At 50.5% G+C, this 27,502-nt stretch overlaps 10 protein-coding genes across 10 annotated transcripts in view; 6 read left to right on the top strand and 4 right to left on the bottom strand.

Moving 5' to 3' along the window:
• Positions 1 to 341: 341 nt before the first annotated feature.
• Positions 342 to 1,831, bottom strand: EPUS_01587 (uncharacterized protein; the record flags this gene model as incomplete). Its single annotated transcript, XM_007788725.1, has 2 exons — positions 342 to 547; positions 634 to 1,831. The coding sequence occupies 2 exons, from the start codon at positions 1,829 to 1,831 to the stop codon at positions 342 to 344; spliced, it is 1,404 nt and encodes a 467-aa protein (XP_007786915.1).
• Positions 1,832 to 3,188: 1,357 nt separating this feature from the next.
• On the top strand, positions 3,189 to 3,738 carry EPUS_01586 (uncharacterized protein; the record flags this gene model as incomplete). The annotated part of the gene is made up of 2 exons (XM_007788724.1): positions 3,189 to 3,413; positions 3,526 to 3,738. 2 exons carry the CDS (start codon positions 3,189 to 3,191, stop codon positions 3,736 to 3,738), a joined length of 438 nt encoding a protein of 145 aa, XP_007786914.1.
• A 155-nt stretch (positions 3,739 to 3,893) lies between these two features.
• Positions 3,894 to 5,891, top strand: EPUS_01585 (uncharacterized protein; the record flags this gene model as incomplete). The annotated part of the gene is made up of 1 exon (XM_007788723.1): positions 3,894 to 5,891. One exon carries the CDS (start codon positions 3,894 to 3,896, stop codon positions 5,889 to 5,891), a length of 1,998 nt encoding a protein of 665 aa, XP_007786913.1.
• Positions 5,892 to 8,103: 2,212 nt separating this feature from the next.
• Positions 8,104 to 9,447, top strand: EPUS_01584 (uncharacterized protein; the record flags this gene model as incomplete). The annotated part of the gene is made up of 5 exons (XM_007788722.1): positions 8,104 to 8,322; positions 8,381 to 8,667; positions 8,717 to 8,908; positions 8,964 to 9,204; positions 9,256 to 9,447. 5 exons carry the CDS (start codon positions 8,104 to 8,106, stop codon positions 9,445 to 9,447), a joined length of 1,131 nt encoding a protein of 376 aa, XP_007786912.1.
• A 1,700-nt stretch (positions 9,448 to 11,147) lies between these two features.
• EPUS_01583 (uncharacterized protein) lies at positions 11,148 to 12,164 on the top strand (the record flags this gene model as incomplete). The annotated part of the gene is made up of 1 exon (XM_007788721.1): positions 11,148 to 12,164. The coding sequence occupies one exon, from the start codon at positions 11,148 to 11,150 to the stop codon at positions 12,162 to 12,164; it is 1,017 nt and encodes a 338-aa protein (XP_007786911.1).
• Positions 12,165 to 13,660: 1,496 nt separating this feature from the next.
• On the bottom strand, positions 13,661 to 16,950 carry EPUS_01582 (uncharacterized protein; the record flags this gene model as incomplete). The annotated part of the gene is made up of 3 exons (XM_007788720.1): positions 13,661 to 13,951; positions 14,106 to 16,005; positions 16,133 to 16,950. 3 exons carry the CDS (start codon positions 16,948 to 16,950, stop codon positions 13,661 to 13,663), a joined length of 3,009 nt encoding a protein of 1,002 aa, XP_007786910.1.
• A 1,081-nt stretch (positions 16,951 to 18,031) lies between these two features.
• Positions 18,032 to 21,210, top strand: EPUS_01581 (uncharacterized protein; the record flags this gene model as incomplete). Its single annotated transcript, XM_007788719.1, has 4 exons — positions 18,032 to 18,211; positions 19,256 to 19,333; positions 19,387 to 20,083; positions 20,135 to 21,210. The coding sequence occupies 4 exons, from the start codon at positions 18,032 to 18,034 to the stop codon at positions 21,208 to 21,210; spliced, it is 2,031 nt and encodes a 676-aa protein (XP_007786909.1).
• Positions 21,211 to 21,880: 670 nt separating this feature from the next.
• On the bottom strand, positions 21,881 to 23,323 carry EPUS_01580 (uncharacterized protein; the record flags this gene model as incomplete). Its single annotated transcript, XM_007788718.1, has 2 exons — positions 21,881 to 21,922; positions 22,007 to 23,323. The coding sequence occupies 2 exons, from the start codon at positions 23,321 to 23,323 to the stop codon at positions 21,881 to 21,883; spliced, it is 1,359 nt and encodes a 452-aa protein (XP_007786908.1).
• A 555-nt stretch (positions 23,324 to 23,878) lies between these two features.
• On the top strand, positions 23,879 to 26,365 carry EPUS_01579 (uncharacterized protein; the record flags this gene model as incomplete). Its single annotated transcript, XM_007788717.1, has 1 exon — positions 23,879 to 26,365. The coding sequence occupies one exon, from the start codon at positions 23,879 to 23,881 to the stop codon at positions 26,363 to 26,365; it is 2,487 nt and encodes an 828-aa protein (XP_007786907.1).
• Positions 26,366 to 27,049: 684 nt separating this feature from the next.
• EPUS_01578 (uncharacterized protein) overlaps positions 27,050 to 27,502 on the bottom strand; it is a gene marked incomplete at both ends in the record, with an annotated part of 1,957 nt that continues 1,504 nt past the window's right edge. Inside the window, one exon of the mRNA XM_007788716.1 lies at positions 27,050 to 27,475. Coding sequence (XP_007786906.1) covers positions 27,050 to 27,475 — 426 coding nt within the window. The remainder of the gene's footprint in view (positions 27,476 to 27,502) is intronic.

The following is a 27,502-nucleotide window of genomic DNA, read 5'->3' as shown; positions in this document are numbered from 1 at the left end:
GTTTTAGCGTGCATAATCTTATGAAGGAGCTTGTGTTTTGGTGGAGTACTTGAGGATAGAGAGGGGGGTGAGCAGGGCAAGGCATGAGGGATTCGGGTATGACGGAGTCGGTCGAGAGCTTACCTGTAGATGATGGTGTTGGGGCGTGGGAGGGGAGGGAAGGGAAGGGGTTGGTATTTGTGGTGACTCGATTTCCCTGATCATGACAAAGTCGGAGGAGAAGAGTAATATAGAAGAGTCAGGAACGAACCATCGTCACCGGTTAGATGACCTATGAAACTGGTAGTAGAGTAGGATAGGTATTGGGACTCTACTCTACTGGAGTATGAGTTCTGCTCGGCTCAGAAACTCTCGTCCTCGAATGTCTCCGCCGTCCGGACCACGCTCGGACTCGTCGCATCCATCAAACTCCTTCTTCTTGCCCTTCCCTCGCCACCGGCAAAATCATCCGTGAAATCTTCGGCGCTGTCGTCTTCGTCTTCGTCTGCTGCACCTAGACCGGCGCTCATGAGGAGGTCCTCGACTATGCGTTTCGATGCTTCTCTCGCTGTTGCCGTATTAAAAATAGATTGATTAGTTTTACCGCGCTATTTTTTTTCTTCCCGAGGTGAGGGGGTGGTGTGGTTTACGTACCTGGTGTTTTAAGTAGTCTACTCTGCGGAATATGGAATTGCATTGTCTTTGGTGGAGACTGGCCAAACGGTAATCCTCCGTCGTCATCATCGTCGAAGCCGTCATCATCATCACTATCCCATATTCCTGCTCCTCTTCCTGCTGTTGTACCCATACCTTTAGATCGAGACGCAGCTCCGCTTCGTGCAGCATTCGGTTTCCCCGGCGTGAGGACGCTCACTCCTGGCGTGCGCGGTTTTCGGACTGGGGAGGAGAAGATCTCGGCGTGTAGCTGAGGGGCTTCGGGCATGTTGGGGGAGGACGAAAGCGTGGATTCGAGTAGTCTGTTTCTAGCGGTTGCTAGAGGTGTTGCTGGTATGCTTGCGCCTGCTCCAGCTCCGGTGGTAGCGGCTATCCTGGAATTTTGGAAGCCGCCATATCGGGCATTGGAGATGGGTGTTGCTTGGACGCGGTAGTTTCGGTCGAGGACTCGGTGTAGGAGAGGGTCGGTCTTCTTGCGGATTGTGGAGGGTCGTGGAATTGATGTTGGGGTTTGGCGAGAGATGAGTGGGGAGTAGGTGGTGGAACTGGGGGTTGTTGTGATTCCCCCACCTTGATTGGCCATGGCAGAGGATTTTCCGGGTGTTGATGGAATTGCTGGAGTGGGTCCTTGATTTGAATTGGAGGCTGAGTTGACTTCGCGTCGCAGAGCTTCGTAAGGAGATGGGTAGTCTGCAAATGTTGTTGAATGCTGTTGTTGGGGTACTGGCTCTTTAGCCTTTGTCTGTGGTCGAGGTGTGCTGTGGGATGGGGAGATGGTCAAGGAGGACAGATCAATGTCTTCTTCGTTCTGTACCATCGAACGGCTGGCAGAAGAGGGTGTGGTGTATGACTCGCTGCCTTCAAGTGTGGTATGCGTAGATGCCGAGGATTCTTCTGTGACGGTGTCGTCGAAGGTGCCATGGGTTGACGGTTGTTCTTCATATCCGGACAGGGAAACATTGGCGCTGGATTCGAAGAACTGCTTCCAGAATTTCGACCCTTCCCATACATCGCGAGAGTGCTCGGCGTACTGTTCGACAATTGGCAGAATGCTAGACGTAACAATTCGATGGGCTCGGCTGAAATTGTGGTCGATCTCTTGGAGGGTCAGAGTGATGGATTGTTCTAGCTTTTCCAGTTCTTCAGTCAATGTCAAGGAGGACGTCTGGCGCGCCATGATGATACAGCGAGTTTCTAGCCCAGAACCGTTTCAGGCAGATTTATTCCTGGTACTATCTATGTGGCAGTCCACGTCAACATGTGGAGAGCCCTCACGCCCGGCACCAGCGTCAATTTGACGTGTTTATGTTGCTGTGGTGTTGGTGTTTCTGTTCCTCGGCAGCTCCGCACTCACCCGACGCTCATCCTCTTAATGCCGCTTCAATCACCACCTTACCCCGTCGTTCATCTTTCCCGTCTGATTCGTGGGTGGTGGCCTATCTCTTTGAAAGGTGGGAGATGGATAGGTAGACGGGAAAGATGTCGCGTTGTGTTGGGTAGTAGTTGGACTGCCTTGGGTTGTCTTGGGTTGGATGGGCTTACGACAGTCGCGGTGATGAAAGGAGTGAGTGTCAGTGAGTGGAGACCGAGGCGCGTGGTTTTGCGGATGATTTTGGAGGCTGAGCCGCGAGGTGGAGGGGAAGAAAGGGGGTGGAAGATTACAGAGAGTCTATAAGGCGGTATATACGCAAGAGGGTGTGGGCTGAGGGAAATGATAAATGACCTTTTCTCGGTGTCCAACCAACGAGAGAGCCGTTGAACATGAGGACGCTGTATGTAGTATGCCCGCGTCAAGAACAATTCGAGGCGGCTCCTGGGAGCTGTACCAATCGGGATTAGTCTGATGACATAAATTACTACGTACTACGTACTGCCTACTACGTAGTATGTTCTTACTGACTAACATAGCAGTAACAAGCACACTTCCCGTTTCGGCCTGCCCAGTGTCTCGCCAGTGTCTCGCCTGGGACTTCTCCATCTCCCCTCTATCTCCCCTCTATCTTCATCGTTTCATCCTAACTCCCGCACTAAATTAAAAATTCCCCCCTAACGCAACAGGCCCGTTGAAGCGTTGGTAGTTAAAGTGGTAAACGTCCGCTGCATAGATAACTAGATATCTGGGTCCAGGGCCCGGCAGTCAATCAGTAACAAGAACGGGGGCCAACTTGACACCCTTCAAATATATTCGCCGGTATGCTCTTTAGTAGGATGCAATTTTGTCTTTAGAATCAGCCAGAATGACCATGACTCATGAGAATACATGAACCTTCGTAGGTCTCGATCTTTCATCAAGTCTCACTCCATCTACGTCACTCTCGAGAGCATTAGGCTGAGGCATCTGGTTCCCTTATCGCCACATCACATCTCCTTGACTCAGATATAACAACCGTGACGCCTCCAAGATTGGACGCATCCTGCTCTACTTCAATTTCGCATGCGAAGCCAGTCGAGCCTATTTTGCTTCCCCCATCAGGACGGAAGTGCCAGCATACTACCTCCACCTCCCTCCCACGCCCATCAAAGCCCGCTTCGACATGCTCGAAGAATCCACTGAGACCTCCGACGAAATTGATACGATGGCTCCAGAGCTGGGCAACCCATCCACATGGACGTCTCTCGGACTCTCGCTGTCCATTGTTGGTCAACGTCCCGCCATCATCCTCCCCAATCGTCTTAACCACGACTGGCAGAAACGTCTCATCGAAAAGGGCCGCAAAGAAAGTGTCAGCGTCAACCCGAATTTTGAAGTTGGACGGCTTGTACCCATTGAACGCCAGGAAGGAAATGTGGTCTTTGCTAATTTATAGGTGAAGTGAATGTTTGCCCTTGCAAACCAAACGTTATGAGCTGGGAAGGCCTAAAAGATAAAAGGGCCCGGTTCTGCCCGACGAGATGAAAAATGGCCTTCTTGCTAAGCTGTACAGCGGAATCAGTTTGGACAAGCCGTTCGATCATCCTGAAATCCTGGCCGAATGTCACGAAAATGGCACGGTGGCGCATCTCATTGCACGATCTTTCGGGCGCATCTCCGATCCGGCTCGTTCCGTTTTACCAAATTCAGAATCACGTGGGACAATCGACTAGAGAAAGTGAGCCAGCGCTTTTCCTCCTTATCCAAAGCCGTCTACCCTGCAACACATACACAGTCTTCCAGGGAAAGAATACGAATTGATATCGCTACCAGAGTCAGAAACGCCAGGTAGAGTAGCTACACTACTGCGCAAACGGAAGGCGTAGTGATGGCAGATATGAAGGCTGAAAAGCGGTATAAAAGTCTCTACACCCCACTTGACTCGTCGAAACGGGAAATTCGAGTTTTAGGATTCGTCAATAAGCCACTGGAAAAGAAGAGGGAGAGAGAAGACCCCGTCAGCCTCACTTTGAGCGTTGTTTCCCTGGACGATCCCGGCCATCCGCCCTTCAGCGCTCTCTCGTATGTGTGGGGTAAACCTGTTCACAATAATCACGTGACCGTCGATGAGGTTCAGATGGCTGTCACTGATAACCTCCACCTGGCACTACACCACCTGCATGGATCTCGAGCTGAAGAGAACTGGTGGATCGACGCTCTTTGCATCGATCAAGCAAACCTGGACGAGAGAGGCAGTCAAGTACAGATGATGAGCGACATTTTTGGAAGCGCTGCCATTACCGTCGCACATATTGATTTCTCCGTGTTCAAGCCGAAGCCCCAGGTCTCTATGAGCCTGCTAACCACCATGGCAAAGCTTCGGGGGAAACGAGAAGCGTTGGAGTGGCTCACGAAGGTTCGACGCGACCCTGACTTCAACGCGCGTTGGACCGAACTCTATCTCTTGTTCGAGAACGTATACTGGAGACGAGTTTGGATCCTACAAGAGCTGATTGTATCTCGGAATTTAGAATTTTTCAACCCGGATGGTCCTTGCCTGGATATTACTACATTCGCCCAGGCGCTTCAAATCTTTGAAGACATTACCCCTCTGAAACTCAAACTCGGGTTGCACATAAGTCATCAGATCCGGCCCATATACGAGGATCTGAAATTTCGGGCCATGTACTGGGAGAATAGGACACCGCAGCCCCAAGGGCTTAGGCAGATGATCATGAACTCTCTACGACTGCAAGCCACCGACCCGCGGGATCATCTCTTTGCACTCCTTTCCTTTACGGAAGATGGACCAGAAGTCATCGGCCGCGCAGCGTATGAAAGTGCCCCCAGTCATGTTTTTGCTGGGTTTGTGCAAAGATACTACCACAAATACCAAAGTTTAGAACTCATACTACTGGGTGGCTGCAAAAGGAAGCTGATCGACTTACCTTCATGGGCTCCAGATCTGTCGGCGTATGAAACACATGTTAAAGGAAACATTATGATCCATGAGAAGATCCAAGAAAAGAATTTCCCTATCACCTTGGTTGTGCAGTCTCTCCTGCTTGCTGCCCCTTTTCCGAGCTCACCTGTCAGTTTTTCGGACGATAACCGTACTCTGACCGTGACAAGTATCCAGATGGGTGAAATTACGGGCCTGGGCGGGTACACCAAAGGCTCTGTCGCACGCACGATTGATTCAGCCATGGGGGTAAGACAACTTGATAGCACACACGCCAAGAATAGCGAACTATCTTCTTCCTCCCTCGATCGCAACGTTCTTTTCGAGAACCTGGCTCAAATCCTCACACTTGGAAGTCTTCCTGAAATTTCAGGCACAATACCACCGATTTTACTCGGCCAGGCCTTGACCGTGCTGCTTCACTATGCTGAGGAGCCTCATGAATACGAAAAACGGCGTCAATTGGGGGTGTCCACGTTATCAGGGTGGTGGGATTTGAACAAGGATCTGAGTATTGATAACAAGACTTTGCTCTCCTGGCTTTTAGGCGATAATCTTACCTTAGAGGAGCGCGAGGACGAGCTTGTTCGCATGTTTCGGACCACCGTCTTGGAGTATGAAGACACCGTCATAGAAGACGCATTTGTTTTCCTCAAACGTGTCTATCTCCGAATACGTTTTGATACCGAGATGGTGCAACGGGTAATAGTGTATACACAAGATGGGGAACTCGGTTCCGGGCCAGCGTACTGTAACCTTGGGGATGAGATATGGATGCTTTATGGCTGTAAGATCCCAATGATACTGCGACCACTACCTGATATGAATGGGTTTGAGGTGGTGGGAGAGTGTGTCATGTATGATTTTATGGTTAAAGAGATGCCAGTGTTGGCGAGAAAACCTGAAAGATGTACAATTCGTTAACTGCCGCCGGCTTGGTGGCCAAGCTCCATTTGAATCGAAACCACTCTCAAAACAAAACCTCGGCGGAAGTGGTCAGGCTGTTCCTTAGGTCTCAGGTCCGGCTCTGTGTTAGGCTTGGAGGACGTGACACTGCACCCATATCACTGCTGCTGCAGCTCAAAGTCACATGTACTTCATGATTTGGTCAACCGACTCTATCCGAAGACGTCGTCTCACCAGCCACAAAGCCATGAAAGTGTAGAATGCCACGAATTGAGGCTCTCCTCTTACCAGGCAGGTATACAAGAAGCGGAATGTATTTTTAGTAGTAGATAGTTTATAAGCATTTAGGAGTAGCTAGAATATACATTTAAAGAAAGAATATGAGAATTCGAGAGTGTGTGCAGTATCTAAATCATTGCAAAGTCGAAGTACCGTTGATTTGTCCCATTGCGGCGGGCGTCCCACCGCGCTGGGATGGACGTTGACATCCAGGTGAGAATTGTGTAACGTAGCTAGCCACCTGACACATGCGACCAACGAATCTGAGTCTAACAGTACGTGATTCGGCGATTTGACCAGTGTGGTGCACATCGGATCCGGATAGAATAATCTGTCAGATTGCTATCATCGGATCCGGCCATAGTTGGGAAATTTTGAAATTTTGAAATAAGCTAAGGACGTTACGCTGATCGCCAAGTATTCGCAGTGAGTTATTACGTACATATGGGCTTGAGGCTAGCATATCAGAATCTTCATCTCGTGGCCCTTGATGGCATGCTTCCGTTTTCCAAGCCATGGTATCAAAATAGGGTGTCTGCGAAGACATACTTGCCCTGATTGGTTAAGCGGAAGGAAGTAACGTTCGTTAAAACAGCACTTAGATGACGCTGTGACGTGCGACGGTTGACCAATTAGAATTCAACATTCCAATAGCATTATTTTGCTAGGCCTTCTACCGCCATTTGGGGAGAACAAAGTACCAACTAGTCAACAACCGCGTGCCTGGTCCTCGAGTGATGCGCTAGCTTAGACTCAAACTCCAGGTCCGATGGTCCGTGTTACAGGGATCAACTGGGCCAATTGGTATCTTCCATGACTTTTAAGCTCATCCAACAAAATTTGACAAGCCGAAATGCGGGGAAGATTGTATGTCCATTGTTCAATGCCCATGGGCCATGGCCAATGGTTCACTTCGCATTGTCGTAGTTCACCAGTCTACCGTCTACCGGCTGTTTCCTATCTCATCATCATTCCTACCTCGTCTTGTGATCTAAGGCACCTTGTGCTAGTTAGAGTACACCGCCAACTTGCCAAACCATTCATCATGACCGGTTATCTGATTGCGAATTGCTTGGTCAGTGTTGATGCGAGGGGAAGAGGCAGGAAGCAGCAAGTTGAAGGAAAGACACCGGCAGCCCGGAATGGCTCAGTGTTGTCTGTTCATGCTCGCAATCCGCTCCCAACAGCTTACTCTTGCTTCCTACTGCTCCATCTTAGCAGACACCCATGCTCAAGGCCGTTATCAATGCCATGCCGTTCCTGATATCTACCTGAATATAGTCCACACACCCCTTGCAAAATCAAGGATACCCTGAGGCATGGGGCGTACCATGTGGCGCTCTCCTCGTGCAGACACATGCTAGTGCCAACCAATCACTTTAGCTTGCATGATCGTTGGCTGTCGTCCTAAATTCCTGATCGAAAACTCTGTGATTTCGGATCATGGAAGACGAGCTACGGCCCCAGAAAATGGAAGCTGTAAACAGGGACTAGGCCCAAAGATCGCTCTAGGGCTATCGGGATAGGAGTACGAGGTACTCGGTGCTCTTTTAGCCTACTGTTGTGGCAACCCCAGATCAGGGTCGAAAAGGGTGCTATCCTCCCATTTCCAATCTGGGGGTGCTTCCTTCAGACTGGGCCCCTTCCGCCTATCAAAAGAATGTGGACCTCCCATACTTGTACATGACAGCTCCACCGCGCGGCGTCAGCCAACCTACAACAGCAGAGAAAAGGGAGTCCGTGTCCCTATAGGCAATCATAGCTGTACAGTTCAGAGATATTGCGTCCTTGCGAGAATCGAGATCCTTAGAGATCCCACTGCAGAGTCCGTGGATCGGCGTTGTTCGTTGAGGTGCAACACTCCATGTACAGAGTCCCCTGACAATCTATGTTTGTGTTCGCTCTTGTGCCCACATTTCCTCGCACTTCTTCCCGTGCTTCAGATTCAGAGATGGCACCTTCAGCAATAATACGGCCTGGACGCAGCTCAGTTGTCCGTCGGTACCTTGAGGGTGAGCCAGGCTCATGGCGAAAGAACGCTACGGAAGATGCCTTTATCCTCGAATCATGGGGTCAAGGCTTCATTGTCGGCGCTCTATTGATCATGGCTCTCATCACCATTTCAAACATGAAAAGAGGGATTTTGTTGCACAAATTGATCTTTATCGAGGTACGTGGAGAGCTGATGGAGAATCTGTGTTCGTGTGCGTGCTGATGTCTCCTATCAGCTCATTCTCGCCCTTTCGCATGGCACGTTCTGCTTCATGAGCTTTAAGGGGTACGGCTGGTACCTCTCCGCCACCGCGGGACTTCTATACCTCTCCACCCTCGTCCATAACGTGGTGGCGTGGTTGAAGATCAGACCATTCTTGACGCGAAGAGGGAGTATAATATTCATTGGCTCGTTTATTATGACTATCCCGCCCGTGCTCTTTCAAAGCATCAACAACTTCCTCTTCTTCAACAACATTAGCGACCTGTACACTAGAGTCAGACCATATGAGGCTTTGATGAGGTTGGTTGATGTGCTGTCGCTCTCCATCTCTATGCTGACAACATCTCAGAGATCCATGGTGGATGTTTTCCTGCTTCTTGTTCTTCTACGTGATCAAAACGCGTTACACAGTCACGTTCAGAAGCCTGATGACGGGACAACCACGTTTTGCCATCATGATCACGTCTATGATGTTCTCCTTCATCTTCTCCTTCACTGATGCGCTCGTATCTGCAGTCCCCAGCTTGTCTAAAGTCAACGGGTAAGATGATGTTGGAGATATTGCTCGATGTCCGTTCTGACCTACAATATCACAGAGTCAATCCCTATTGGAAGCTCGCTTTGGTGTTTAAAGCTCTAACGGATACGATCATCCTGGACGACTTCAAGACGTGTCTTGACAGGTTGCGCACCAGGATGTTTGACAGCCAAGGCGACTCACTGCCAGGACCAGGATCCCATTCGCAGAAGGAGTATGCGCCGAAGGAGAGGCCTGCGACAATTATCACGCCCACAGCAGAAAACTCATCCCACGTGGTGACGACTCAGACTCCTAAGGTAAGCAGCGCAATAGCCATGTCTGAAACTGGTGCTAACACATAAGTCCAGCCGCCTGGGACCGTTCGGCGAGCCATGAGTCGCGTTGGCACTCATCTCTCGCCATTACAACCTGCCTACCAGATGCGCCCCGACATCCACCCCTACGAGCTGAGTCCCAAACCTGTCATCCATATAAAGACAGACTTCAGCCTTGATAAATTCGCCAAGAACGGAGCCCGATCGGCGTCGGTCCCGGAGTAAGTCCCCTGGAACCGCTATTCCCTCGGGCAGACGGATTCGGTCGAGGTCGGACAGTCCCTTTCAATGCCGCCGTGAGCATGGATTCATAGAACAGCGGATCATCAATGCCCACCTTGACCGAGGACCATTCCAACACAGACAAGATATCGCGAGATCCCAGCAACGGTCATGTCCGCCACCCTCATGGAATGTGACGATCGGCCCGAAGGGGCATGTTTCTTACATTGGCTTATCATTCGTCAAATACCCAGCTTATCATAATGTAGACAAAAGGAGAGAGAAAGTAATGCTTGAGAAGATTTGACTTGATTGGACAAGAAGAAAAAGGACTTGGCAGCAATGTGTTTGGAAGAGGGGAAAAAGGAGGTAGCGGCGGTATTTCTCAGCTGGTGATTTTGCTGTGTTGGGAAACCCTCTGTTTGAACTTCCTTGTTGAGGGTGAGGGCTTGGGGGCTATCTAGGGGCGGGAAATATACTAGAAGTTCAGTGGCCACATTATATCCAAGAACAAGTCTAATCCAGTAATCACTCGCAGCGCCAACTGCTTCATAGCGGTGCTTTCCGGCCATTTGCCTGGCAGCCCTCCGATTTGTCTCTCGTTGCGAGCTGAACTATTGTTCCATGGCAGAAATAACGGGACATCTTTCTCCATATACTCTTCTCCTTCTCCTTCCTACGAGCGTGCGAAAACGGGGGAGTTGAGGACGCACCAGTGATCCGACTCCTCTATTGACCACCTGCAAAGTGCAGCAGCCGGTAATCCTGCCGAATCAGTCGTCTTCTTTCCGCTTATAGACCGTGACACATTTTCCTGTTCTTGGACGTAGATGTACCTGAAGTCGACCAGTCTGGATCATCCTCACCTTGCGGCCAGTCATCATCAGCATATGGGATTCCAGATTTCTAGGTACTACCCTGTAACGAAGACCAGCTATCACTGGCTCATGCTCCCAAGATTTATGCCTCCTACCGTAATAGACGTTTCCAAAGCCATCATGTCGACCAATGTCAGTCTCGTAGAAGTTATGTACGTAGTATGGAGCGCTGGCACAGCGGAGAAATCTATCGATGATGTCTTCTTAATAAATAGCTGGGGATAGCACAATATGCCTAAACAGTATGCTCCACCTGGATCTCGATTGCCGCTAGAACGCGACGTTGAGTATGACTTGATAAGGAAGCGGATAAGCACTGCCACAGCTGCAATGTTGTTAGCGCTCATAGCCCCCCCAAGCCAAGTGGTAAGAAATCATGTCCGCACTCTTCTCCACAAGCACTCGGAATCCGGCGACTACGGGAAAAGAGCGGCCATTACTTTCTGAATCAAGCATTGGCCAGATCTTCCTACGAGGGGTATTGTGGCGGTGCACTCGGACCAGTCGATGCAGGTGATGACAGCCTCGAGCTCCAAGTCCGTTGTCTGCACAATCTCTCTCAACTACCGGTACACTCAGTGTTGTTGTCTTTCTATGGCAATAGACCAATCTCCTCAGCTTATTGTTTCCCTCAAGACTCAACTCTCTATATCGTAAGGAGCAGCTCTTAGACAACATGCCGGCGCCACTGGCCAAAGGTAAATACACATTCTGTCCTCTGGCCCTTGCCTCAGTTGTCTCCCTTAAGGCTGTGATGATCTTGCACATACTTCTTTGTTGCTCAGCGTCCTCCGTTCTGTCTCCTAAGTGGAATTCTAACTGACCATGGCTGCACATGCAGGCTTAATCGTTCTCGCCGTCGTTGTGGTCGCTGCTGGAGCTGCCGCATATGAAAACCCCAATGTCCGAGAATGGCTAGAACACTCTCGGAGAAAGATTGCCCATGCTTTACACTCCCTCGGCGATGAGATCAACCCGAGGGTTAAGCAGTCTGGACGAAATGATCCTTCCATGCAGGAAGACGAGACCCAGGCTGCAGAAGAACGAAGGCGCCGTGCCCGTGCCGAGATAATGGAGAAGGGGAGGATCATGGAAGAACGGCGGAGGAGGAAGAGAGGCTCTCAGGATTTACCGAGTCCAACTGGTAGCTTTGACACCCTAGTCGATAAGGATGGAATGTTGAAGAAGGCTGGGATGGTGGACAAGGACGAGGCAGATGCTACAACCACAGCTGTAGAACCAATAGCGCTCACTGAAGGTCTCACGAATCGACGACCGGACTCTCCAGCTGCGAAGGCACTCCATGAGTCGGTCGATGCCCCCATATCGCTACGTCAGCTATCCACGTCGCCAGATACTGATTCTGAGGACCCATTCGTGACCGAATACGAGCGTGAAATGCGCAATGCTTGGAATCTCCCTCTTCCGCCGCAGCCTGCCCCAACAGCGAGTTCTGCGCACGAGTCCGAGTCTCTTATAGACTTTACGCCTACCTCTGAATTCCCGGATCCAGAAATCATTATCCCCCACGGCACAACGGGCAACGACCATGCGCTCGAGCAAACAGAATACTTCTCCATCGCCTCGAACTCATCTCACACCTTGTCGGAAGCTCAATTCAGCTCCCCCCCTGTAGTTCTCCCTTACGCCTCTCAATCTCACCTGCAGCCGGCATCAGCTAGCGCAAGCATAGCCGATAGTATCGATCATGTACAAGCCAGCGATGTTGAAGGATCGGTAAGTGATGACGGCGTTTTGAGCGAATTCGGAGATGGTATCAGAACCCCGGCAAGTGGATGGACTGATGTGGGCAGCGTGGTCAGTAGTGATGCTGGGCAATGATTCAGGTTTGCTTTGTCTTTTGCTATTCTTCCTCAATCTATCCTTTTATATCTAAGCTCAGAAGTCATTCCCCAAGCCTGGTTCCGTTCGATTCTGCGGCCGATACCGAGGTCAGACGACTCTAGAGAGGCGCAGCTCCATGTGACCATTTAGACACGGATTGGTGGTCAGGGTGTGACCGTGAGCCGCGCGAAGATCTTCCTTGTGCTCCGCTCCCTCCGTAAAGACTAAACCCATATCAAACAGTCCGAGTGCTCTAAGTTCCGGAGACGACGTCGAAGCGGCCTGATCCAACAACTGCATTTCTATTTGCTTCCTCTCGACCTGCTTCTACTGCTCTTCTCCCTCTTCCTCCGCTTCGTCCAGCAGCACCAACACCTCCCCTCTCTTCCCACCACCAATTCTAAACATGTGATATTCGTCGATATCCCATCCTCATCTTGGTAACTCTGCAAGACCCCGTCATGAGCCTGCATTGGCCTACACCCCAGCGGATCGACCACGATGTTCGCTCGTATACGGGAAGAAAGTGAAGCCAGAAACACCAGACTCAAACCCCAAAATCCTGAAAACACAGCGAAAGAGAGACAAAGAGGAAGGGCGAGATATGTAGTGGAGTAAAGATAGTCAACCACGAAAATATATCATGAACCAACGCAGATCAAACTACCTGTAATGTATCCTTCCATCCATCCATTCACTCGTTCACCCAGCCTGACCTGTCCGAGTCTGCACAGTCTATCTGTCTGTCTGTAGCATATCATGTGATGTCATTTCATTTCATTTCATTTCATTTCATTTCATTTCATTTCATTTCATTTCATTTCATTTCATATTTCATTTCATTTCATTTCATCTCAGTACTGGTCCTGGTCCAGGTCCTGGTCATGGTCATGCCCATTGTCCGATCTCTGCAGCAGCTGCAGCAGCAGGTTTCGACGCGTGGGCGGCTTCGAGAGAGTGGGCTCTCTGTTTACTGTGACATTTTAACTGAGCATTTTGAGTGCAGAAACCTCATATCATGTCATATATTTTTCGTAGCTAGTGAGTTATCCAGCTAGTTGGCCTGCCTGGAGGTAGGTGGGGAAGTTTCCAGGAGATGCTATTTGTAGTAATAGGAGTCGTCCCTGGCTACGCGAAAGAGAACAGGGGCGTCAGTCTGGTCTTGAATCGCGGGTACTGCAAGTTAGATTCAGCTACTGGATTCGGTGGAACAGATCATCGCAATCTAGTCCTGTGTGATATACGTACATAGTAAAGAGTCAGTCAGCTTCACTCGTACAGGGTTCGGCGAGTATGATCAGGGGAGCAAGCACCTACGTCGTGATTGAAGCAGTTGCTAGGATATAGGAGTAGCTCATTGTCATTCTCATCATTCTTCTCATCCTCCCTCATCGTGCTTCAAGTTCTACCTCAATCAAGTAAATGCTCATTGCTGAACCTCTTCCCCTTCCCCTTCCCCTTCCCTTCTCTCCCTCCTCTCTCCTGCTCCTTCATCAGCCGTTTCTCCTTCCTCTCCCGCCTGCGTCTCGTCTCTCCCGCTGCTCCACTCTGAGCAGATCCTTCCGCTCGTGTCGTCGGGTGCGTCGCAACCTCAAGCCAGCGAATACATGTGTGCAGAGTTCCTCGGACTCGGGGTCAGACTCAGACTCGGATGCAGATCCTCCGTGGTGTGCATCGTGTTCTGCTTGCCCTGTTGGCTGCCTCTGCCTGTCTGTCTCTTCACCAGCATCCTCAGGGGTTAGCTTTGGACCTGGCCGTAATTCCCCCTTCTTCTTTTTCTTCGGCTATCTCATCTTTACTCATCACCTCTACCATGTCTCTTTCGTCTTCCACCTCACTCTCCTACTCTAGCTCTCTGGTGTCTGTCCGCGCCACAGACTCCAGCCTCCGTATCTTTACCCTAGCCTTTACTCTACCCTTTACCAATCTCGGTCGTACTTCAGACTCTGATTTTGTGTTATCCTTTTTCACCTCTTTCTCCTGCTCGGGCTCTTTAGTTTCTGTCGCCGCCCTGGACTCCAGCCTCTGTATGTTTAACCTAGCCCTTATCCATCTCGGTCGTACCTCAGACTCTGATTTTGTGTTATCCTCTTCCACTTCCTTCTCCTGCTCTGGCTCTCCGGTATCTGTTGCCGCCCTGGACTTCAGCCTCTGTATCTTTAAGCTAGCCTTTACCCATCTCGGTCGTACCTTAGACTCTGATTTTGTGTTATTTTTCTTCATTTTCTTCTCCTGTTTTGGCTCTCTCGTATCTGTTGCCGCCCCGGACTCCAGCCTCCGTATCTGTACCCCAATCCTTACCCATCTCAGTCGTGCCTCGGACTCTGATTTCGTATTATCATCTTCTGCCCCATCCCTCCCGTCCTCCTTCTCCTCCTTCTCAGCCTCTTCATGTTGTCCAACCTGTTCTTCCACCTTGTTCGCACTGTCCACCTCTTTCTCCTGCTCCCCCTCATGCATCATCCCTGTTATCCGTTGATAACTTGCTCTTAGCTTGTAAATTATTGAACCAGCTACACGTCTCAGCCGTACTTTGAACTCTCCTTTCGTATTATCCTCTCCCGCTTCGTCATCCACATCGTCAACCTCTCTCCCCTGGTGCCTCTCCTCTTCCTCCTCTTCTTTGATCTCTGGCGACACCTTATGCCTCTGCCTCCGTATCAACCCAGCTACATATCTTGGCTGGACTTCGAGCTTTCCTTCCGTGTCACGCTCTTCCACTTGGCGATTGTCGTCCTCAGTCTCAGCTACAGCCTGTTCATCGTTCTGAGCCTCTTCTTCTATCTGATCCTCAACCTTCATCTCTCGCTCCTCCTGCACCTGTTCCACCCTCCTCAACCTCACAATCCTCTTCGTAGTTTGCTTGAAACCCGCTACCCCTAATGCCCGCCCAGACTGCATATCTAACCCTCCGAAAGCCTCCTTCACCATCTCCAACTCCCCGATCCCCCAAACCCCAACCCCATCACCACCCATTTCGCCTCTGCTTTCTAACCACCCACCCGCCTTCTCCATCAGCTCTGAATTGTCATTCCTCGTCGCAGTGAGCAGGGCATTCCGGCAAAGCCCCGTGTTCGGAATGATATAGTTCGTGTCGACGTGGCTGCGCCAGAGATAGAGAGTAAGATCGAGATGGAGGGCTTCAGCGGCAGAGTCGAGGATGTAGGAGATGCAGACGTTACTGATGGGGAAGTTGTTGTCGTGTAGCAGGTACAGGAGGTGCAGGATTGCAGTGTGATCGGCGATGGCTGGGGAGGCGAGACGGTAGAGAATGGTTGTGTAAAGGTATTGCGGGATGGCGGTTTGGAGTAGCGGTGATATTGGAGGAGAGGTGGAAATGAGCTGTTCGAGGTTTGCGATGGCGAGCTCGAATTGGTTGAGACGGGTCAGGCAGAGGATTAGATGTACTGTGTTGGTTACGGATAGAGAGATCCACTGGGAGAAGAAAGCTTGAATAATTCGAGGTAGGAGTTGGGCGTCTGGATGGATGGAGAGGACTTTGAGTACGGCGCTCAGGGTGGATGCACTAATGCCAATTCTTTCTCTCTCCATTTCGGCCAAGATGGGATGGAGTGCAAGGGCGGATCCGTGGTGCGCTTCGCAATTGGCAAGGATCAGGGCTTCGTAGTGGTGAGCTTGCGGCTGGACGTGACGGACTTTGATGAGCTCGCTGAGCATAAATTGCACTCCATCCACGTTGGGCCTGTGATGTGCAGTGTGGTGCAATTTCTGTTCGATATCTTCGACCGAGGCCGCGCGGATTGCCTCATGGAAGCGGCGCCCGTGGTCAATCCTTTCTCCTTTCTCATTTAGCCGTTGATCTTCTGTGGATGAGCCTCTGCGCAGCCTCAGTCTTGGTCTTGTTAGGATGTACTTTGGATTCCGTAGGCGGATATAAGTAGAATCCGTGGTAGGCAGACTTTGTGCTCCAGTAAGGTTCCTGCGTACTTCCCTTCTCGTACTACGTGCAGAGCGAGATCTTCAATGTTGTCTGGTTGTCCCCTTCAAAAGCATTGTTCTGTGACTGTGAGTTCTGAGAGTGCTGCCTTAGGGTGTCTTTCATTTGCTGCTCCACTCCAGCAGCTGGCTTATCAACTTCGTGCTCTTGTTGAACATCTATTAGATCCCCCAAGCGAACTTCTCTTGATCCTGGCAGTCCAGGAAGTTGGAATTGTTGGGTTGGCAGGGGTGGCGTACCCTCCGCAACCCAGGTTCCACGTCTATCGTTCTGCGCAGCATTGGGATAATGCCGTACTGTGTCAAGCTCTTGCTTAGGAGCTTCGCTTTTGTTCTCCCTGCTCGACGTTGAGCTTCCCTCCAGATCTTTGCCGGTAGTTCGTGATACATAAACACCCTCCGCTGCATGCCTTGTTGACCTGTTCTCACCCCCCTGGTACGATTGGAAGAATGGAGAAGCCCAAAAGACAGCTTTCGAATTAGTGCCTGCCTTCTCGGGTTCATTGGTGGAATTTGGATCGTTAACTCCTCGATCTTTTCCTATGATGTGTGGTTTGACGGTAGTTTCTGCCAGAGTCGAGGACGATTGATCTTTTTCTCTGTGCGCTGTCGCATCGTTGATGGACGCCTCGAAATTCTTTGTTTCCGAAGCATTGTTGTTCTTCAGCCCGGCTGCAGCTGAAGTCGGCCCTGCGCCCGCAAGCGATGTGTGAGTACTCGAGCGGGCGTGTTGGCCATGATAAGGGATGAAGCTGGATCTTCCGCCAACAAGGTGAGCACCAACTGGTCTAAAACACCTCCTTACCACAATGCAAGCACCTAGCATCACCAGCCATCTGCGTGGTGTTGACAGAATCGAGACGGGCGAGAGGATACTTTCACGGAACCTCAATTCAAAACCGCGCAGCCGAGACAATGATAGCTCGAACTACTTACTAGTCCTATAGTAGTATAGTAGGTTAGGCCAAGAGGGTAGATCACGTGGTTAAAAAGGGGCTGCTGGTATTGGGGGGCGAGGTCTTTGCTGTACTACTAGTATCAGTATGAACTAACATAAGCCATAGCAAGCGACAGGCTTCATCAACTACAAAAGAGCTGTTGAGCTTTGTGCCGTGGTAAGAGTACATACAATCAGCGTCAGGCGTAGCATATTACATATGCAATCTAGACAGTCTTGCGCTTCTCTGAACTTTCATTAGATAGGTGCTTTCGAGAGAGCTCGTGGCGAGCACTCAGTCCAGCTGACCGACAGAGTAGGGGGAAGCGTGCAGTGATTTAGACCTGCCTGTCATTGTAGTCGTAAACAAAGTGTGCTCCATTAAGCAAAAATTCAAATCGAGCCAAAAGCAAAACCTTGAACCCGAGCTGTCTGGTAGACAGGTCAGGATCAGGAGAAATCCCCAATGAAGGGATTTTTTCGTATGCGAAGGAGAGGAGGAGGAGGAGGACTGGTATCTGGCTTCGGGGGGTATGTGCCAGCGTAACAGTTGTCGGAAAGTGGGTTCGAACTCGTTGCCTTTGGGAGGGACTGTCGATTTCGTGGCGAGGTAGCGAGGGTTTTAATCCCACTACACCACTGTGCCAAAGTTGAAATGACAGGGAAAAGATAAAATATAAACACCGTTTGGTTGAACACCGGCGAGTTCAAGTTGGAACGTGCAAAGTTGCCTGTTTGGGAAATTGGCGGAGCTAAAATGCTGGTTTTGGATGAGAGCGGTTGCCATTGAGCAGAAGGACGAAGTTTTCCTGGCGTTCAGGGACTGGTTGATGAAATTCATGTCGCTGTTGGAACAATCACGAAGAGTCCGACGTGGCTGAGGTCCTGAGCAGTATTCCTTGCCCACAACGAGACGTTTGATCACATCCTTCTTGCTGACATCTGTATTTACTTGGAAGCTCTTGCTGTTATGGCTTTTGGCGCTGCGCCGTCAACAGTTCCGTCCAAAGCAGCTCCCATCCTCATTGTCCTCCTCTACCCCTACCACGTCCTCTCGCACCACGACCCGCACCTCGTCCTCTATCACCCCGTCCACCCGAATCACCCCGCGAACCACCACGACCACGACCTGAAGACTGTTGATTTTGTTGTTGGTCTTTGATCTGGTCGACAATCTCTTCAGGTACTCTAAGGTATTTGATCTGTCAAGCGTCAATGGATCATGTACTACCAGACATCGTGCTGTTTTCGTACGTTGTTCCCTCTTATGTAGACCTCCGGTAATCTGAAGAACCTGTCACCTTCTGGACTAGTCTGTACCACTTCCTTCAGGGTCAAATTCATCCACGTATCGCAGTTGATAAGGTGGCCATTCAAGGTCTCGCCATTTTTCAGTTCGACAAGCACAGGCTGACCTTGAGCCGCAGTGAGCAGCCCCAGAGGGAGCTAGAGGAAGGCAAAATCAGTCAGGCCCTGAATTACAAAGTTGAGCATGAGCGCATGGCCAGGGGGATCACGGGAGAAGCTTGAGCTTACCATAGTGAAATTGCAATATGTGAGAACAGTGACTGCTTACTTGCTGGTACTGAGGGGGTCAGAGAAGAGATTGCTCGCTCTGCCGCAAGCAAAGCCTCAATGCGATATGCTCCAGAAACTCTCCCTCAGCTTCACGTGAATGTAGCTACTATTTAGCGGGCTTCAATGCTTGTACGAGGCTTAGCATGGGGGCCGGAGGGCTGTGATGTGTGATGCATCTGGTTTGGGTTTAAGGCGACTCGTCATCAGAAGCCCTATCGGTGATCGGCTGAACTATGCCCCCATAACTAAGTTATCCGCAACGCTTTACATAAGATGCTGGCTCCACCCAGGCACCAGTTTTCTGGACTCGGTAGCTCTCGTTCGTACCACTCACTCTCTTACCCCCTAGGCTTGGGACCTCCATCAGAAGGCCAATTTGGACACGCGTTTGCTTTTAATTAGTCTTGTTGGGATTTGTGTATATCCATGTGCAGGGTTGCAATATGAAGTTGTCCTTTTCATGTGCTATTCTTTTCTCTTCTGTCCCCTCAGCCCTATCACGTCTATTAGATTCCGCTAGATCAGTCAGCCATGGTTCAAGGGATATCTTGACCGCCGTTGGGGCTAGCAGTATGACAGCTTCTGGATCTGTACATTCTTATACTTGACTTATTAGTCCCCAGGCAGCGATGAGGTATCTCTTCGTTTCGAAGCTCCCTGTCATGGCTGCTTCGCTGACGGAGCCAATGGCTTAGTAGGTTTACGTGTCTTTTCTGTTCGCTCTAGGCGCTGACAATTCCTTCATAGATCTTTGACATCGCTATCCACAAGGCAACAGAAGCTTGTGGAAACGGCCGTATACATATTAATGGCCAAGAGTTCTACTGGCTAGGTAATCCTGCTGAGGGTGCTGGCACTATTCAGACGCCCCTCGTCAACGCTCTTGGGAATCGTGGACTCAATGCGACATGGAATGCGACATGGAAGGCATCATGTATCAACGACGAAGCACAGATTCTATCACTCCAGATTAACCGGCCCGCTGAAGACATCATCAACCGTGGCTCAGGTTTCACCATCTCATTCAAGCAACAAGAGCAGCCAGAAATCTTCCGACTGGTTGGAGAACCTCTTGATATTAGCAATCCTGAAAACCTTGCAGCACAATGGACTCATCCGGACCGGCCACAGTGCTTTACCCTGGCTCCTACTCCACCCAGTACGGGATGTGAAAATCTCGACGACGAATATGCAGAGCTCAAGGCTCTGAAAGCTCGGTCACACGACCTCCAAAAATTGATCCGGGAGAAGAAAAAGAGGATACATCAATTGCTTTGCGATGATTTTCGTACATTCTGCTCCAACCTCAGCAAGTGCGGGAGCTTTAAATGCGTTTTTCGAACCATGCTGAACAAGCTACCTGAATATGCTCATATAATCTCACTTCATTTCGGACATCACCTCGAGGGAATCCGAAAGCAGGGAGACGAGCCTATGTTATATGGTAGGGAGTAATGTCCCTTTCATAGCTCGGAGCTTTCGCTAATGCCAGCAGGACACGATGAGATCAACACATCTCCTGAAGAGTACGACGACCTCGATCCGTCTTCCGCACACTACGATGGGATACCCAGGACACCTTTGACTCATCATGACCATGCTTCCGCTACGCCAGTTCCATCCCAAACCAGACACTTATCTCCGACTATGCCTGTTTCACCCCAAACCAAACACCTATCTCCTTCCCCTACGCTACATCCACACGAGACCGGTCTTCCTTTACCGTCCCCATCTCACACCAGAACGCCTGATTCCGTTCCAATCGAATATACTCATTCTATCCTCTTCTACATATTCCGACACCTCATTCCACCTCTTCTCCTTTTCATCACCCTGTGCAGCATAATCTTCCTGACCCTCCGCCGCCTCAATCTCCTCTGTGCTTCTCCATATTCTCGAGCCTTACGCGCTTCCACCCGCGAAGAACGCCGCACACGCCGAACCTATAGACGCGCCGAACTCCAACACGCCTGGCGTAATTGGTGGAATAGATATCGCCATCCGACCTGCACCAACGACTATGAGGAGAAGCGAACTCTGATTCTAGAGCAGGAAGGTGTGCTAGAAGATGCCATGCAGGATGAGATTCGTGGCCTACAGGTGGCGCAGGAAATAATAAGAGACATGGTCCAAGCCGAGGAAGGGAGATCACAACTCTATCACCAAGCCAACTTTCCTCAACATCAGCAATCGCGACAGACAACGACTGAACACGAAGCAACACCCTCCAGCCAATCATCATCGACAACACACCCGGTCTTCAAAACAATCAATCCGCATTCTTACTCCTTCGCCGGACACCGCCGCTCCACCTCCGCCTCCTCCTCCTCCTCCGAATCAACACCCAGCCTACCACCACCCAGCTACGAACAAGAGCTCGACAGCGACATTGATGTCGTGGACGGGTTCATGTATACAGCTACATTCGGGTCTGGCCATACCCATAGTATGAGCGAAGACGGGGATGGGTACGGCGTTGACACGACGCCGGACAGCAGCGTAGTGGATTGCAGCCCGAGGATGAGCTTTGACACTGGAAGGACTACTCTGACGGCCAAGGAGGGTGACTAATTGATCTATTGGTCTGGCGCGCACACACCTATATCAGCTGTGGCAACCAGTTTTCTTTTGTTTATGCATTCCTGTTGGACAAAGTCTTGGTTGGGAAGCCGCCAACCGTGTTTGTACTTATATTGGAGCGCAGTATAATGACGGAAGACGATCAGCGAGATTACTTTTAATGTAGCAGTTAGCCGGCTACTGGCGGCGCAGTCGTAGCCCCTCCCTCATAGCAGAGAGAGGGAGCAGAGATAATAAAACCCTCCTCCATTCCCTTCAATTACCAAATGAGAACCGAGTCATCTGGAACATACATGGAACTTCCACCCTTTCTCTTATTGCTACTTCAATCATCGACCTGAATCATGACACCTGCCACCACTTGGGACCGCACCACACACCTATGGCCGCAGCTAGTAGTCAGCTGCCTGTCTGCTCGGACATGTCATCAATAATGCTCATATGATGTTAATGGGAAAAGACGACTCCATTCCGAACACCGTCGCCGGTCGCATGTAAGTTTTTTCCCCCGTAAAATCTGCCAAGTCATGACACCATGCCAACCATATGTTAAGACAATGATGAAAAGATATCTGGAACAGAAGCGACTGACAAATCTGAGGCTGGGCTCGGTATGTCCGATCCAACCGGACATCAACGAACGGGAAGTAAGAAAGCAACATCATCTTTTCTTTCCTAGCTCTGCCGACAGGCAATCCAAGATCTACACCAAGGAACACTATTAGCAATTTTGGTACACTTGCAACACCCCACGTGGGTCCGACAAGGAGAGAAATGGAAAACTCACCTTTGCACTTATAACTCCCTGATTATACAGATACTTGCCCAGCCCTCTCACCACCTCGACCTGCTCTTCCACGGTCAACCCGTTGATCGCGCTCTCAATCACGCTCCCCACTGTGGCCTTGTACACGGCGATAAAACTCTGGTAGTACATAAAGGCAAAGAAGCCCATGATGAATTGGCAATCCATCCTGTCGGTGATGCCGCCGTGTCCGGGAATGCTGTCTCCGAAATCTTTGATCTTGAATGTGCGTTTGAGGCCTGAGGCGAAGAAGCCGCCGAAGGGTGCGATGAGGGAAGCGAACGTGGCGAAGACCATGATGTGGAATTGCATGGGCGCGATCCAGAAGGTGTAACTGATGTGTGTCCAGGCCGGGAGCTGGTATGGATACGGTGTAAAGACCGGGTTGGGCGTGCATTCCAATCCCGTCCAGAGATTCGCGCCGAGGTCGTTGACGGGGCAGATGAAGTATTTATATCGCATGAGGATATTGGTCATGAAGAAGCCGAAGATGATGGTGCAGATCCATGCACCCACGAAACCTTCTACGGTTTTCTTAGGGGAAAGCTTGATGAGCTGTGTGCGGCCAAAAGTGATGCCACAGATGTATGCGAAGATGTCATTCGTGATGACGAGGCTCACAGGTAAGAAAAACCAGATCATCCCCTCGAAAATGTTGTTCATGATGAAGTGGGCTTGGACGACGATCAGATAGAGGGCCATGTGCGTCCAGCCGAACTGGGAGAATTGGAATCTGTAGTGGCCCTTTTTCAGGGAGCCGACGAAGGAGACGAAGCCCATGACATAGAGCATAAAGCTAATGAAGCGGTGGTGGGTTGCGAAGGGGAGTAGGACTTTATCTACCAGGACGATGTGTTTGAAGTAGTAGATGACGCTTTCGCCGTAGAGGAAGTACATTGTCGTTGCAAGGAAATACCAGTTTAGGGACTTGGTGAGGGGGAGATTCTTTGCTTTGGTGGGTACAGAGGAAATGGCGATGACTTCTTTGAATGAGATGATTTGTACGGCAGTGACGATCGCGATGATATATATATGGCCTGCGAACATGGATGCGAAGAAGAATGCTATCATAACCAATGTCCATATCGTGCGTGTGATGAAGGTCTGCTTCTTTTTCTCGTAGTCTGACGCCAGTGGCTTCTCCTCGACTATAGTCTCTGCCTTCTTTATTGTGCCATTTCTTGTGGGACTCCCGGGTTCTGACAAGCTCTCACTTGCGTCAGAAATACTTGGTCGTCGGTGCTCTCGGTGTCCGTTATTGCCTCTATGTTGAAACTGGACGCCTCTTGGCTTTGCCATGATTGTCTCGACTCGAAAAGATTCTTAGTAGCTCCAGGATGCCTCTAAGTGTAAATTTTTGCTTCTAGGAGACTTTGAGCCTCTGTAGTTGGTCTGCGAGTTTAGACGTCGAGCTTAGAATGCACGTGTCGAAAGATTCGCCAATCTGCGAGAGGTGTTGGAGTACTCTCCACTGCCAACGATGAGGACCAATGGCTTGGATCAGCAGAATCGACAGAAGCCTTCCTTCGTCTGCATAGAAGGCAGAAGCAGCAGAGGTGAAGGAGAATCCTGAGTGCAACAATGTAAGTTGATTTGCGCTGGCTTTGCAATCGTCTTGGCTGGTGGAGCTACGACGTCAGGCTGCGTGGGACAAAGTCATAACTAAACTACGTAGTAATAGCTATGTAACTAAGAGTGCGGAGCGGAGGTTTTAGGTGCCGCTCCCGCCCACGCCTAATTACACACTCCGTAAGTACCCTGGAAACGGTCAACCGCTGGTTGAGTAAATATCTACTGATAGTGAATGAGGGACGCGCAGCGAGGAGGATACATTGCCTTCCATGGAGGTATATTATGAATGGCATGGACGACAACGAAGAAGAGGACAACTTCTTCGCGGACGATTTCGACGATTTACCTGACAATGCCTGGGACGAACTCGAACAGAACGCAATTCAATCGACTCAGCATCCACAAATCGATGACACCAAGCAGCAGACAGCTGTGGGACCGAACAGCTACCTCGGAAACGTAGTCTATCGAAATGTAGCACCTCCAAAACCCGCCAGACAACCCTTTCAGCTGCCCATCAACCATCAATTTCCACAGCAGCAATATGCACAAAGACAGCCATATGTTCAACCAACCGATACTAGTGTCTACGAAGATAACGACATACCAACTCCAGTCGAGGAGAGGGAGGTCTACTTTCATCAGAATGCAGGAGGGAATGTCACAGAGAGAGAGCAATGGCGGCAGCAACGGTATGGAGAAGCAAGCCGACCTTCCAAGCAAGCAGCTATCGCGTATGAACAGCCTTACACGCGAAATTTTGAAGAACATGAGTTGAATGAGCACAATCTCGATATGGATGTGGACCGCACAGCTGCGCTGAACTCCGTCAATGACCAACAGTCAAAGCAGCAGCATGACTCGGAGCGAGAGGAGGCACTTCGGTCACAGATTGCTGAGTTACTCCGCGAGCGAGACGACCTAACAAAGGAACTTCAGACAGCAAAGTCGACTGTCATGACACAAATGGGAGAGATCTCAATCATTCGAGCAAATCAAGCCAAAGATAGTACAGGGTTTGATAGACAATTGGTCGCTCTCAAAAAGTCTATACAGGAAGAAGCCGAGAAACACAAGCGAGATATCGAAGCTACAAATAAGCGGAGTGAGAAGATTTCCAATGACAACCAATTCTTACAGCATGAACTGAAGGAAGAACTGGAGAAGATTAAAGCGCTTCAGAAGAACTTAAGAGACAAGGAAGCCCGCCTAGCCAAAGGCGATAGTACGGAAGGAGTCACAACTCCCAAAAAGACACGGCAACTACCACTTAGGGACGGGTTTGACGATCAAGATATTGCGATTGTCTCTCCTGTCAAGTCTGGTAGGAAGTCCAAGCCTGGAACACCGACTAATGCGGGCAAGAGGAAGCGCAAAGTGCCTGATGCGAGCCCGGTACCAGCTCTTACATTTCATGATTTATCCACCACACAAGCGAAGAAGGTGGATGGCCAGCCAGAAGAGCCTGTCAAAAGAACGGAAAAGGCGCTTGTCATTCGAAAGGACACTCGAGTCAATCAAAGCTTGCAGTTTATGCAACGTATGCTGAATCACCGTCTGGCTCCAACAAAAGATAGAATACTGGAAGTATTCTCTCAGTATGCCTTCCCCTCGGATACGAAGAAGTCGTTCACATCGGTTGTGTTGGAAGAGTCTGCATCATTGTCTGGTGAAACATTGCCATCTGGATTTACCAAAATCATTATCGCTCTCTGGGCACAGGCTCTGAAAGAAAAGTACTACATGCCCATTGCAGCTTTGATAGAGGTTGTGCAGTTTATCCTTGCTCTCGAAAGCTCTGTCATGAATTCAGGCGTTATCCAAAAAATCGTCCCTGTCCTTCAGTCATCCACGGATGTCAATGGCACCGTACGATTCAACAATTCTCCTGTATCATCCCAGAACTTTGGTCAGTCCAAGGAGACGCCCAAGTCCGAGCTCAACGATGAAGTAGATGGTACTGAAACCCTGGACATGCTCTATACAATCGCCTGCTCCTGCGTCCGTAAACCCAAGCTCATGGAAGATTTGTGGCGAACAATTGACTCCAACTCCATCCTGATGATGCTCAACGTCGCCCAACCCATTACCGACCTCACCCTCACCCTCAACCTACTTGCCACAAGCATAACGCCCACCACCTTCGGCACCATCAAGTCCAACGAAACAGACCAGCAAAAAAACGAACGCTACCTCGTCGACCGAGTCGCTTACCTCCTCTGGGAAACGCCGCGAGTCGACGAAGGCGCCCCCCACCCGACCAAACACGCCACCTACCAACTTCGAATGGAAGCGCTCTCCCTCCTCTCTACACTTGCCTTCTCCTCACCGCACCCCCACAATGACCCTTCCCATCACGGCTCCCTCCTCCTAGCAACCCACCCTTCCATCATCGGCCGCCTGGTGCGCTTCATCTACGACACCCTCGATGCCCTCTACGCCCCCATCGAACCCGCATCGCCCCTCCATTCTCTCCTCTCATCCCTCATCAACCGCGCCACCTTATTACTCTACCGCCTCCTCGAGCTCCACGGCAAAGACATCAATCTGCACGAAAAGCTAACAGCGATCAGCGGCGGCGTGCAGAAACACCGTGTCGTGCTCACCAGGTTGGCGTTTAGTGAGGGATTGCATCTCGAGAGTGGCATCACCGATGAGACGGTCGCCATGGCGCATGAAATGTTGGAAGAGGCGGTCACGCCCGAGGAGGCGGAGGCCTTGATCGAAGTCTTTCCTGGGTTTAAGGGGAGGGGAGGTGGCGAAGAATAAGGCTGGTTTGGTTATTGTGGTAAGGGGATGGGAATCAGTGATTGCTGCTGCTGCTGCAGCTGCTGCTAGTAGATCTCTGGCCCGTCACTACAGTCGGGGTTCATCCCATTTGGCTTATTTGAAGGGCTTTATAGCATAGCGAGGCGCTGAGAAACTCTGATGTTTTCTTGTTAGTAGTGATAAAGATGTGTCCCAGCTCTGTTTATCACGGGATCAGGATTCAATGATATAAACACATATATATCTGCTTGCCTCATCTGAGCTTCGCCATATTCTGAACGTTGGGTTCACGAGCAGATCCGAAGGGCTCTACCTGATTTAGTCTAACTTATCCGTACATCTCGCAGTCCTTCCATAGCTCCAGACAGAGAGTGTGTAAATGGTGGGAAGTCAGTGAGAGAGGGAAGTATGGTAGTACTTGCGCTCCACGCGAGAGGTATCCGCAATGTATTCCCGAGGCACAATGGACGGGATGGAAGGGCCGTTCTGAGTAGGAAAGATACAACCTACAATCGTTGAACTCTATTTGACCGGTTCCTTACTGGATGGCTCAATCGTAGAAGAATCGAGACAACACATGACGCCACGGCTTTGGAAATGCTACCAACAGACAGACAGACGGGATCAGAAAGATATACCCTGATTTCCCCAATTGCATCCCATCCCGCTCCAACCCACCCCACGCTAAGCCAACCCAATCAATAACGTCGCCAGATCCGCCTTACTATACTTGACCGTCTTCCCCTTCCCCTTATCTACCTCATGATACCGATCCCAGAACCGAGCATACAGCGGCTCGATCAGGGCCTGAACCTCCCTGCTCAGCGCGCTGCGCACCTCCCTCTCCATGTACAGACTCTTGTGCCTCGCGACCATCTCGTCGAAACTGGAGTTGAAAGCCTTGAATTTCTCCTTGATCTTGTCGCGGTCTTTGCTGGAGAGGGCCTTGACAATGGTGGCGCTGTCGATGGCGCTGCCGCTGACGGGCCGGTTGGCCGCATTGCCACCGCCGCTGCTGCCTTGTGGATTGGAGGTGCGGGAGGTGTATTGCACGTCGAGAAGGTAGGAGGAGGGGTCTTTCCAGGCATCGAGGTAGAGGGATGAGGCCTTCTTGCGCCAGGTGTCGAGGCGGGCGAC

Source organism: Endocarpon pusillum (assembly GCF_000464535.1).
Source record: "Endocarpon pusillum Z07020 unplaced genomic scaffold C721943, whole genome shotgun sequence".
NCBI lineage: Eukaryota > Fungi > Ascomycota > Eurotiomycetes > Verrucariales > Verrucariaceae > Endocarpon > Endocarpon pusillum.
The sequence above is the reverse complement of the archived record's forward strand: the minus strand, read 5'-3'. Positions and strand labels throughout refer to the sequence as shown.